Source organism: Oncorhynchus keta, chromosome 6 (genome assembly GCF_023373465.1).
Source record: "Oncorhynchus keta strain PuntledgeMale-10-30-2019 chromosome 6, Oket_V2, whole genome shotgun sequence".
In the NCBI taxonomy this organism is placed as follows: Eukaryota; Metazoa; Chordata; class Actinopteri; order Salmoniformes; family Salmonidae; genus Oncorhynchus; species Oncorhynchus keta.
In genome coordinates, this window is record NC_068426.1 from 25,682,158 (window position 1) to 25,694,910 (window position 12,753).

General features: G+C 44.4%; 1 protein-coding gene across 2 annotated transcripts in view; it reads right to left on the bottom strand.

The window, feature by feature from the left end:
• Window positions 1-12,753, bottom strand: part of LOC118385285 (zinc finger protein 618-like) — a 52,266-nt gene that overhangs the window by 11,163 nt on the left and 28,350 nt on the right. For both annotated transcript variants that reach the window (XM_035772285.2, XM_052521175.1), the window contains 8 exons: window positions 7,856-7,945; window positions 7,375-7,458; window positions 6,214-6,303; window positions 5,965-6,060; window positions 5,022-5,099; window positions 4,271-4,315; window positions 3,468-3,545; window positions 317-487 (listed from right to left, as the gene is read on the bottom strand). In XM_035772285.2, the coding sequence (XP_035628178.2) occupies window positions 317-487; window positions 3,468-3,545; window positions 4,271-4,315; window positions 5,022-5,099; window positions 5,965-6,060; window positions 6,214-6,303; window positions 7,375-7,458; window positions 7,856-7,945 (732 nt within the window). The remainder of the gene's footprint in view (window positions 1-316; window positions 488-3,467; window positions 3,546-4,270; window positions 4,316-5,021; window positions 5,100-5,964; window positions 6,061-6,213; window positions 6,304-7,374; window positions 7,459-7,855; window positions 7,946-12,753) is intronic.

The window sequence follows — 12,753 nt, forward strand, 5'->3', positions numbered from 1 at the left end:
ATTTCATTTAGATTGTGCCATGCTTATTTTGATTTTTGCAACCTGCAGAAACAACTCTGCAGACTACAACCACAACATGTAAAATCCTCAGAGAAGTTTCTGCAAAAGAAATGGCACCGCTCTGTCAACAGAGCTTGGTGCTTATCATCGGATTTATTAGGTTACGAAATACGAATCATGTTTTGGTAAAATGTATTTTACAACACAAGTGAAATTTCATCACCATAGCACATTTTCAAGAGTGGGTAGAAACCCTGTTCATTCATAGGCAGCATTGACTAGAACAGTGATATTGAATGATTCGTAGCCTACTCACGGTTGATGGAGTGTTTTCTCTGTGCAGCCTGGGATTGAGCCTGTATCTGGACTTGAACTATTTGAGCTTGGGCCTGATGCTGGGGCTGGGGGGACCTCCATAACTGGTCCTGTGAGGCTGGGCCCGGTGATGTCTTTGGAGACTCCCCTTTGGTATGCTTTTCATTATCCGCTGAGGGGAAACAGACAGAAGGTCGGTTAACTGTTAAGCTTGGGTTACAGTATCTAACCGCTACAAGCTACAGAGGGATAGCTAAAGGCTAATAGCTAAAGTGTTAGTAATTGGTTAATTGTTATAGGGCCATATACACTGAACCAAAATATAAACGCAACATGTAAAGTGTTGGTCCCATTCAGGAGCTGAAATAAAAAAATCACAGAAATGTTTCATATGCACAAAAAGCTTGTGCACAAATTTGTTTACATTACATTTACATTTACATTTAAGTCATTTAGCAGACGCTCTTATCCAGAGCGACTTACAAATTGGTGCATTCACCTTATGACATCCAGTGGAACAGCCACTTTACAATAGTGCATCTAAATCTTTTAAGGGGGGTGAGAAGGATTACTTTATCCTATCCTAGGTATTCCTTAAAGAGGTGGGGTTTCAGGTGTCTCCGGAAGGTGGTGATTGACTCCGCTGTCCTGGCGTCGTGAGGGAGTGTGTTCCACCATTGGGAGCCAGAGCAGCGAACAGTTTTGACTGGGCTGAGCGGGAACTGTACTTCCTCAGTGGTAGGGAGGCGAGCAGGCCAGAGGTGGATGAACGCAGTGCCCTTGTTTGGGTGTAGGGCCTGATCAGAGCCTGGAGGTACTGAGGTGCTGTTCCCCTCACAGCTCCGTAGGCAAGCACCATGGTCTTGTAGCGGATGCGAGCTTCAACTGGAAGCCAGTGGAGAGAGCGGAGGAGCGGGGTGACGTGAGAGAACTTGGGAAGGTTGAACACCAGACGGGCTGCGGCGTTCTGGATGAGTTGTAGGGGTTTAATGGCACAGGCAGGGAGCCCAGCCAACAGCGAGTTGCAGTAATCCAGACGGGAGATGACAAGTGCCTGGATTAGGACCTGCGCCGCTTCCTGTGTGAGGCAGGGTCGTACTCTGCGGATGTTGTAGAGCATGAACCTACAGGAACGGGCCACCGCCTTGATGTTAGTTGAGAACGACAGGGTGTTGTCCAGGATCACGCCAAGGTTCTTAGCACTCTGGGAGGAGGACACAATGGAGTTGTCAACCGTGATGGCGAGATCATGGAACGGGCAGTCCTTCCCCGGGAGGAAGAGCAGCTCCGTCTTGCCGAGGTTCAGCTTGAGGTGGTGATCCGTCATCCACACTGATATGTCTGCCAGACATGCAGAGATGCGATTCGCCACCTGGTCATCAGAAGGGGAAAGGAGAAGATTAATTGTGTGTCGTCTGCATAGCAATGATAGGAGAGACCATGTGAGGTTATGACAGAGCCAAGTGACTTGGTGTATAGCGAGAATAGGAGAGGGCCTAGAACAGAGCCCTGGGGGACACCAGTGGTGAGAGCGCGTGGTGAGGAGACAGATTCTCGCCACGCCACCTGGTAGGAGCGACCTGTCAGGTAGGACGCAATCCAAGCGTGGGCCGCGCCGGAGATGCCCAACTCGGAGAGGGTGGAGAGGAGGATCTGATGGTTCACAGTATCGAAGGCAGCCGATAGGTCTAGAAGGATGAGAGCAGAGGAGAGAGAGTTAGCTTTAGCAGTGCGTAGCGCCTCCGTGATACAGAGAAGAGCAGTCTCAGTTGAATGACTAGTCTTGAAACCTGACTGATTTGGATCAAGAAGGTCATTCTGAGAGAGATAGCGGGAGAGCTGGCCAAGGACGGCACGTTCAAGAGTTTTGGAGAGAAAATAAAGAAGGGATACTGGTCTGTAGTTGTTGACATCGGAGGGATCGAGTGTAGGTTTTTTCAGAAGGGGTGCAACTCTCGCTCTCTTGAAGACGGAAGGGACGTAGCCAGCGGTCAGGGATGAGTTGATGAGCGAGGTGAGGTAAGGGAGAAGGTCTCCGGAAATGGTCTGGAGAAGAGAGGAGGGGATAGGGTCGAGCGGGCAGGTTGTTGGGCGGCCGGCCGTCACAAGACGCGAGATTTCATCTGGAGAGAGAGGGGAGAAAGAGGTCAGAGCACAGGGTAGGGCAGTGTGAGCAGAACCAGCGGTGTCGTTTGACTTAGCAAACGAGGATCGGATGTCGTCGACCTTCTTTTCAAAATGGTTGACGAAGTCATCTGCAGAGAGGGAGGAGGGGGGGGGGAGGGGGAGGAGGATTCAGGAGGGAGGAGAAGGTGGCAAAGAGCTTCCTAGGGTTAGAGGCAGACGCTTGGAATTTAGAGTGGTAGAAAGTGGCTTTAGCAGCAGAGACAGAGGAGGAAAATGTAGAGAGGAGGGAGCGAAAGGATGCCATACATCCCTGTTAGTGAGCATTTCTCCTTTGCCAAGATAATTCATCCACCTGACAGGTGTGGCAAATCAAGAAGCTGATTAAACAGCATGATTATTACACAGGTGCACCTTGTGCTGAGGACAATATTGGCCACTTTAAAATTAGCAGTTTTGCCACAACACAATGCCACAAATATCTCACATTTTGAGGGAGTGGGCAATTGGCATGCTGACTGCAGGAATGTCAAACAGAGCTGTTGACAGAAAAGTGAATGTTACTTTTTCTACCATAAGCTGCCTCCAAAGTCCAACTGGCCTTACAACCACAGACCTCGCTAAAAGCTGAGGGTTAGCTAGTGGCTAACAGTTAGATGGGGTTAGTAAACAACCAATAATTAACCAAAGGATAAAACTACAGGGGTGACAATGGTCATAACACAAATAAAGTGCATAATAAATGAAATATGTAAAACATTTGATGTGTGATATATATCTTAACCTTATCGTGTGATTATTATTATTATTATTATATACAGTGTGTCAAACGATTCCAAAATGAAGGTGTAGTTTGAAAGAATATCAAAGTACTTTAAGAATCAAGCCATTAACAAGCGTAGAATTCAACTTCAACTTGGACTGAGACCAACTTGATCAAGCTGAAAGCTTGCCTCCCAGCCATTTGACGACTTCACTCCATGAGTAGAGCCAGTTGGGTAATCTCCCTCTAGGTGCAGGTAACTCACCAGCGTGGGACTGCATGTGCTCCAGCAGGTTGTTGTAGAACTGGAACGGGATGCCACAGGCGCCACATGTGTAGGGTTCTAGAAACACAAGGCCCAGAATGAGGCTTCCCGTAGCATAAGAAAGAGCACCTCCACTGTAGACCTGTCCAGTCTATTCCCGGAGCGTCGCTAGATCTAGGTCACTGCCGGCAAAGTTTAATTTTACCGCATATAAAAATACAGGAACATGTTCAACCTACTTAATTTCATATTTTATTATCTATGTATGCCATTTAAGGGTGATTGAGTCTTCCTACCTAGTGACATTGTCTCTGTCGCTTTGTCTTTGGGGTTCTAGCAGCATTAGGTCCTGATTGTTGTGAAGTACTTTGTGGCTAATTTATTTGGTAAATTTTTTTGATTGCATAGGTTTGTTTGCATTGGTTGTTCATGACATTTTCCCACCTGGCTTGTCAACTGTAACAGGTTATTGTTGAAGGGCACACAATCATTATGCCCAGCTGGGGTAAAGTATGGGTCAGCAAAAAAAGTCCCTCATCTCATGTCATGACACCACTTAAAACAGTCATCCAACACCTAGTCTCTTCCATTCTCCATGGGTTAACCGGCCTAAATTCAACCCTTCACATCAAGTACTACACGGTCACAATCACTGCCTAAATGGAGGTGCAAGTGTGACAAGCCCAAATGAACAGGGTAAAATGACAGCAGCTGTTTCTCATTATGGTCAAAATAAACTAAATGGAGAGGGTGAAATTTGTTTGTGTTTGCAGGCAGGCAGGTAGAGAGAGGAGTGGACTCACTCTGTGACGCAGGGAACGAACCGGTCACCAGGGGGCTTGGAGTACCTGAGTGAGAGGAAGTGAGTGACAGACTCAGACACACTACATTGGTTTTCAGATAGAATTCCCTACCCTTTCAGTGTGCACTTTCTCTCCTCCCCTTGTGGATTTAAAAGCATTCGATTGATGTAGGCATTGGCTAGACTGAGGATGTTTCCACTACATTTCCTAGACCAATCCATTATTTTTGAATCCACAAGGGGGAGCAAACGAGTGTATACTTCAGAAAGCAGGGTAGCGAATCAAACTACAGCCTTGATTTGAATGTGGTTATATGCTTGGACTCTAAGCCAATGTTTCCCAACCCTGGTCCTCAAGTACCCCCAACAGTACATCGTTTCGTTGTAGCCCTTGACAAACACTCTCAACACAAACTCATTCAACTCATTGAGGGTTTGATGATTAGTTGACAAGTTGAATCAGGTGTGCATGTCCAGAGTTCTAATAAAACTGTGTACTGTTGGGGGTACTCGAGGACATGGGTTGGGAAACACTGCACTAATCCACCAACACTCACATTTCTGCCTGATTCACTCTCCATCTACCTCCATGTTCTACCCAGGTCTCAGTAAGAACACATCGTCTCCCTATGTATTGACATTCACAGCTAATGATTGTCAGAGTTGCCCAACTGAAAATATACTGCAATGTGCAGAAAGACATTCATAAAATGCACAAGTATACAGCTAATGAGAAGCGCCTCAGTGCTCACCGCTTGAGTTCTGGGAACTGTTGGTGTCCACCAAGCTGGACTGGGTTTTGCTCTCTATTTTCCGACTGAAGGGACTGTCTGTGGAATATATCAAATCAAATTGTATTAGTCACATGCTTGGTAAACAACTGGTGTAGACTAACAGTGAAATGCTTACGGGCCCTTCCCAACAATGCAGAGAGAAAGAAAATAAGAGAAATAATAGAGAAGTAACACACTAAATTTAAAAAGGTATGAATAAATACAATGTTTTAACTGACAACACCCAAAGAAAACCCATTGCGCTCTCCAAAAAGGTTTCTTACTTGGTGTGTAAAAACAGTCCAGATAAGACCCCCAAAAAACAACGTTACTTTTGAGTGTGGTCCTCTGACATGGGTGAAAAACAGGTGGCTACATAACGTATCATACAATAATGATGCAATATCTGCTTTCTGATGCCCACACAATTGTGATCCAGTGAAATGACCATCATGGGTACTGCATATTGAGTGTCACCGTGGGATGATTCATTGCTTTTTCGTCACCGGATTCAATAAAAAAGGGAATATTCACCCATAGCATTTGAATAAGAGTCCTACTATTCTTATTCTGTGCTAGAGGAGTGTGTCAAGCTTTAAATAGCTCTGCTTAGACAGACTAGTCAGTGGAGACAGAGGAACTGATCAGGTGAGAGATATGACAGACAAGACGAGCGAGGGAGTGCTTCGGATCACAGCGGGGAAAGTTGAGACAAAACGATCTGCGGGAGGAGGTTGTAGCCTTTTGCTTTACAGTGATATCACAATGTTACATAACGACAGTTAGGGTTTGAACCTGCCCACTTCATTATAAACTCTCCGGTCCATTTTAAGGTCTAAAAGTTTACATCTTTAAGTGTTTTGGGACACCTTCTTTGGCTGTCACTCTATATACATTCACATCCTCGCTCAGTTGTCCATACCGGTTTCTAATTTAGTGGCACTGTACTTGCTGACGTCCATGTTTCCACCCACACTTCCACGTGACCGAGGCGACTTCATATTATCGAAGGACCAATCTGTGGGTAGAGAGTTGTGTCAGTACCATCAAATAAATAAGTGCCAACTTATCGACCTACTTTAACTGATGACCTAACACAGGTGACGAGAGTTTGGGAGGTTAGACTACTACAGATGACTAGTCCCTTCCGTAGACCTGTGAGATGACTTACTCGTTGGTTGGTGAAGAGCCACATGTTCCTGGTATGGGTTGAAGTACTTGTACTGCTTCCCACAGAACTCACACACGTAGCTCCCAGTTTCTGTGGGAGAAATTGACAAAAGTTACTCAAAATGTCCCATTACTTGAATTCAATAAAAATAACTTCCTGTAATGATAGAAGAGCAACATGTGTAGCATCTGTGGTCCTTCTGTGGCTCAGTTGGTAGAGCATGGCGCTTGTAACGCCAGGGTAGTGGGTTCGATTCCCGGGACCACCCATACGTAGAATGTATGCACACATGACTGTAAGTCGCTTTGGATAAAAGCGTCAGCTAAATGGCATATATTATTATTATTATTATTATATTATCTCTGGTGGTTCCCTGAAATGGTTCCCTTCATTTTCAGTGCTGGGGAAAATTGAGCCTGAATTATTCCCCAAATCTAATCATATTGTATTACGCTCATAATGGGATATAATCTACTAATATCTATCCTCAGAGCCAAATACATTGCATCCATGAGGTAAAGCACTACATGCTAAAACTAATAACATTGCCTTAACACACTGCAAAGGATGGATTTCAGATACATAAGCAACCACTTTGCAGTATACACTGACTGTACAAAACACAGATGATAGACTGACTAGGTGAAAGCTATGATCCCTTATTGATGTCACCTGTTAAATCCACTTCAAAATCAGTGTAGATGAAGAGGTGGAGACAGGTTAAAGAAGAATTTGTAGGCCTCGAGACAATTGAGACATGGAAGGTGTATGTGTGCCACTCAGAAGGTGAATGGGCAAGACAAAAGATTTAAGTGCCTTTAAACGGGGTATGGTAGTACGTGCCAGTTTTTCTCACGCAACAGTTTTCCATGTGTATCAAGAATGGTCCACCACCCAAAGGACATCCAGCCAACTTGACATAACTGTGGGAAGCATTAGTCAACATGGACCAGCATCCCTGTGGAACACTTTCGACACCTTGTAGTCCATGCCCCTGACTAATTGAGGCTATTCTGAGGGTAAAAGGGGGTGCAACTCAATATTAGGATGGTGTTCCTAATGTTTTGTACACTCAGTGTATATCTCGCACAGTATGGTGTGCCCAATAGCAAAACCCAAATCTGCCAAGCAACAGCAGACCAGCATGCAGCGCAGCCTTACTTGGTCCCATTTTCTGGAATGGTTCCACTGGCGGCTCCTCCTTGAGGTCTTCCACAGGTCCTAGAACCACCTGCTCATATGGGTCTGGGGGTAGAGGGGGAGACCGAGAGCGATATGGAGGAAGGGGTCAAGGGTACTTTCTTTAGAGCAGCAGTAGCCATTGAAGTGAAGGTTCAATCGAATTGCTTAAGAGCTACAATTACATTATTATTACAAATATCAGCCCTGTGACTGGCTAGTTTCCTGTTTTAAGCATTTGAGATCTTCCTTTTACTAGGGACTTTACATGCTCAACTTCCAAGGAATTCATTAACAAAACCACAAACTTTTATGGAACTGCAAGTCAAGTCAACATCGCCACGGAGACAGAACAAGTTCCCATTTGAATTCAAAAACAGACACCGAATAGAAAGGCCTAGTAGGAACAAAAAAATGGAAAGTAAAAGGAGGAGAAGAGAGGTTAGGTAGGCAAGTCCATTACCGTCAACAGCATGCAGGTCACGATGCTCCTGGAAGCAGCTGTAGTACTTGTATTTCTTCCCGCAGATGTCACAGGAGTAGCGGAAGCTATCTGCGGCACACACAACGATGTCACAACCCACTAGTCACTGCCTAGCTCACAGCAGTCATTTCTTTCACTTCTCAATAAGGTATAAAAACAGTGAATGTTTTTTTTTCAGTGTTGTTGGTCCGTCGACTTTGCTTTTGTGCAGTGTGGATTATTCCATGTCGTACAGGAAGAAGATTGTGTTTTTTTTTTTAGATGTGACCTATTCCCTTACTGGGATAATTATCAAGGTGGTGTTGTGAAGAGAATGGTGCAAGTCGAAAACATATGGTTTGTAGCTACAGAGCCTTCAGAAAGTATTCACACCCTTGACTTTTTCCACATTTTGTTGTCTTACAGCCTGACTTTAAAATAGATTAAAATGTGATTTTATCATCACTGGCCTACACACAATACTCCATAATGTCAAAGTGGAAGTGCTTTTAGACATTTTTACAAATTAATAAAACATTTTAAAGCTGAAATGTCTCGAGTCAATAAGTATTACACTCCTTTGTTATGGCTAGCCTAAATGAGTATAAATGTGCTTAACAATTCACATAATAAGTTGCATGGACTCACTGTGTGTGCAATAAGTGTTTAACATGATATCTGAATGACTACCTCATCTCTGTACCCCACACATACAGATACTTGTAAGGTCCCTCGGTCGAGTAGTGAATTTCAAACACAGATTCAACCACAAAGACCAGGGAGCTTTTCCAATGCCAAAGAAGGGCACCTATTGGTAGACGAAAAAAAAAAAGAAGCAGACATTGAATATTCCTTTTAACTTGAAGTTATTTAGTGCACTTTGGATGGTGTATCAGTACACCCAGACGCTAGAAAAGATACAGGAGTCCTTCCTAACTCAGTTGTCGGAGAGGAAGAAAACCACTCAGGAATTTAACCATGAGGCCAACGGTGACTTAAACAGTTATAGAGTAATGGCTGTGATTGGAAAAAACTAGGATGGATCAAAAGCATTGTAGTTACTCCACAATACTAACCCAACTAACGGACAGTGAAGGAAGCCTGTAAAGAATACAAAATATTTCTAAACATGCATCCGGTTTGCATTAAGGCACTAAAGTAAAACTACCAGAAATGTGTCAAAGAAATTAACTTTATGTCCTGAACACAAAGCGTTGTGTTTGCCACAAAAATATCAGAGGACAACTCTTCATATTGTTGGAAACTAATTGATTTGAGCACGTTTTACTATGTTTAAAATGATATAAGTGGCCTAGAAGTAGTGATTACAGTGTTATGGGGCGGCAGGTCGCCTAGTGGTTAGAGCATTGGGCCAGTAACTGAAAGGTTGCTGGATCTAATCCCCGAGCTGACAAGGTAAAAATCTGTTGTTCTGCCCCTGAACAAGGCAGTTAACCCGGTAGGCCGTCATTGTAAATAAGAATTTGTTCTTAACTGACTTGTGTAGTTAAAAGGTTAAATGATTCGTTTTAAATATGGGTTGGAGAGAATGATCGACACTGAGCAAAAATATTAAATGCAACAATTTCAAAGATTTTTACTCAGTTACAGTTCATAAGGAAGTCAGTCAATTTAAATAAATTCATTAGGCCCTAATCTAGGGATTTCTCAACTGGGAATACAGATATGCTTCTGCTGGACAAAGGTACCTTAAAAAAAAAAAGATAGGCGCGTGGATCAGAAAACCAGTTAGTATCTCGTGTGACCACCATTTGCCTCAAGCAGCATGACATCTCCTTCGATTAAAGTTGGCCGCGCTGTTGATTGTGGCCTGTGGAACGTTGTCCCACTCCTCTTCAATGGCTGAGTGGAGTATCAGCCATTAACTGGAACACGTCATCATACACATAAATCCACAGCATCCCAAAAATGCTCAATGGATGACATGGCTGGTGAGTATGCAATCTTTGGTGACTTTAATATTTAATCTTTGATGACTTTAATATTCACATGGAAAAGTCCACAGACCCACTCCAAAAGGCTTTCGGAGCCATCATCGACTCAGTGGGTTTTGTCCAACAGGTCTCTGGACCCACTCACTGTCACAGTCATACTCTGGACCTAGTTTTGTCCCATGGAATAAATGTTGTGGATCTTAATGTTTTTCCTCATAATCCTGGACTGTCGGACCACCATTTTATTACGTTTGCAATTGCAACAAATAATCTGCTCAGACCCCAACCAAGGAACATCAAAAGTCATGCTATAAATTCACAGACAACACAAAGATTCCTTGATGTCGTCCTTCCAGACTCCCTCTGTCTACCAAAGGACGCCAGAGGACAACAATCAGTTAACCACCTAACTGAGGAACTCAATTTAGCCTTGAGCAATACCCTAGAAACTAGCTCCCTGGTACACAGAAAATTCCCGAGCTCTGAAGCAAGCTTCCAGAAAATTGGAACGGAAATGGCGCCACACCAAACTGGAAGTCTTCCGACTAGCTTGGAAAGACAGTACTGTGCAGTATCGAAGAGCCCTTACTGCTGCTCGATCATCCTATTTTTCCAACTTAATTGAGGAAAATAAGAACAATCCGAAATTCCTTTTTGATACTGTTGCAAAGGTAACTAAAAAGCAGCATTCCCCAAGAGAGGATGGCTTTCACTTCAGCAGTAATACATTCGTGAACTTCTTTGAGGAAAAGATCATGATTATTAGAAAGCAAATTACGGACCCCTCTTTGTATCTGCGTATTCCTTCAAAGCTCAGTAGTCCTGAGTCTGCACAACTCTGCCAGGACCAAGGATGAAGAGAGACGCTCAAGTGTTTTAGTACTATATCTATTGACACAATGGTGAAAATAATCATGGCCTCTAAACCTTCAAGCTGCATACTGGACCCTATTCCAACTAAACTAATGAAAGAGCTGCTTCCTGTGCTTGGCCCTCCTATGTTGAACATAATAAACGGCTCTCTATCCACCGGATGTGTACCAAACTCACTAAAAGTGGCAGTAATAAAGCCTCTCTTGAAAAAGCCAAACCTTGACCCAGAAAATATAAAAAACTATCGGCCTATATCGAATCTTCCATTCCTCTCAAATATTGTAGAAAAGGCTGTTGTTGGCTCTGCATCTGTCCTCATGCTCCTAGACCTTAGTGCTGCTTTTGATACCATCGATCACCACATTCTTTTGGAGAGATTGGAAACCCAAATTGGTTTACATGGACAAGTTCTGGCCTGGTTTAGATCGTATCTGTCGGAAAGATATCAGTTTGTCTCTGTGAATGGTTTCTCCTCTGACAAATCAACTGTAAATTTCGGTGTTCCTCAAGGTTCCGTTTTAGGACCACTATTGTTTTCACTATATATTTGACCTCTTGGGGATATCATTCGAAAACATAATATTAACTTTCACTGCTATGCGGATGACACACAGCTGTACATTTCAATGAAACATGGTGAAGCCCCAAAATTGCCCTCGCTAGAAGCATGTGTTTCAGACATAAGGAAGTGGATGGCTGCAAACTTTCTACTTTTAAACCTCGGACAAAACAGAGATGCTTGTTCTAGGTCCCAAGAAACAAAGAGATCTTCTGTTGAATCTGACAATTAATCTTAATGGTTGTACAGTCGTCTCAAATAAAACTGTGAAGGACCTCGGCGTTACTCTGGACCCTGATCTCTCTTTTGAAGAACATATCAAGACTGTTTCAAGGAAAGCTTTTTTCCATCTATGTAACATTGCAAAAATCAGAAACTTTTGGTCCTGCCGTACATACCTACACGTACGCTACGGTCACAAGACGCAGGCCTCCTAATTGTCCCTAGATTTTCTAAGCAAACAGCTGGAGGCAGGGCTTTCTCCTATAGAGCTCAATTTTTAAGGAATGGTCTGCCTACACATGTCAGAGACGCAAACTCGGTCTCAACCTTTAACTCTTTACTGAAGACTCATCTCTTCAGTGGGTCATATGATTGAGTGTAGTCTGGCCCAGGAGTGTGAAGGTGAACGGAAAGGCTCTGGAGCAACGAACCGCCCTTGCTGTCTCTGCCTGGCCGGTTCCCCTCTTTCCACTGGGATTCTCTGCCTCTAACCCTATTACAGGGGCTGAGTCACTGGCTTACTAGGGCTCTTTCAAACCGTCCCTAGGAGGGGTGCGTCACTTGAGTGGGTTGAGTCACTGATGTGATCTTCCTGTCTGGGTTGGCGCCCCCCCTTGGGTTGTGCCGTGGCGGAGATCTTTGTGGGCTATACTCAGCCTTGTAAGTTGGTGGTTGAAGATATCCCTCTAGTGGTTTGGGGGCTGTGCTTCGGGAAAGTGGGTGGGGTTATATCCTTCCTGTTTGGCCCTGTCCGGGGGTGTCATCGGATGGGGCCACAGTGCCTCCTGACCCCTCCTGTCTCAGCCTCCAGTATTTATGCTGCAGTAGTTTATGTGTCGGGGGGCTAGGGTCAGTTTGTTATATCTGGAGTACTTCTCCTGAATTTAAGTATGGGGGCATGCTCGGTCCTCTTTTTCCTGTAGTCCACAATCATCTCCTTTGCCTTGACCACGTTGAGGGAGGTTGTAGTCCTGGCACCACACAGCCAGGTCTCTGACCTCCTCCCTATAGGCTATGTCGTTGTTGTTTGTGATCAGGGCAACCACTGTTGTGTCATCGGCAAATGTAATGATGGTGTTGGAGTCATGCCTGGCCATGCAGTCATGAGTGAACAGGGAGTACAAGAGGGGGCAGAGCATGCACCCCCGAGGGGCCCACTTTGTTGAGGATCAGCATGGCGGATGTGTTGTTACCTACCCTTACCACCTGGGGGCGGCCCGTCAGGAATTCCAGGATGCAGTTGCAGAGGGACGTGTTTAGTCCCAGAGTCCTTAGCTTATTGATGAGCT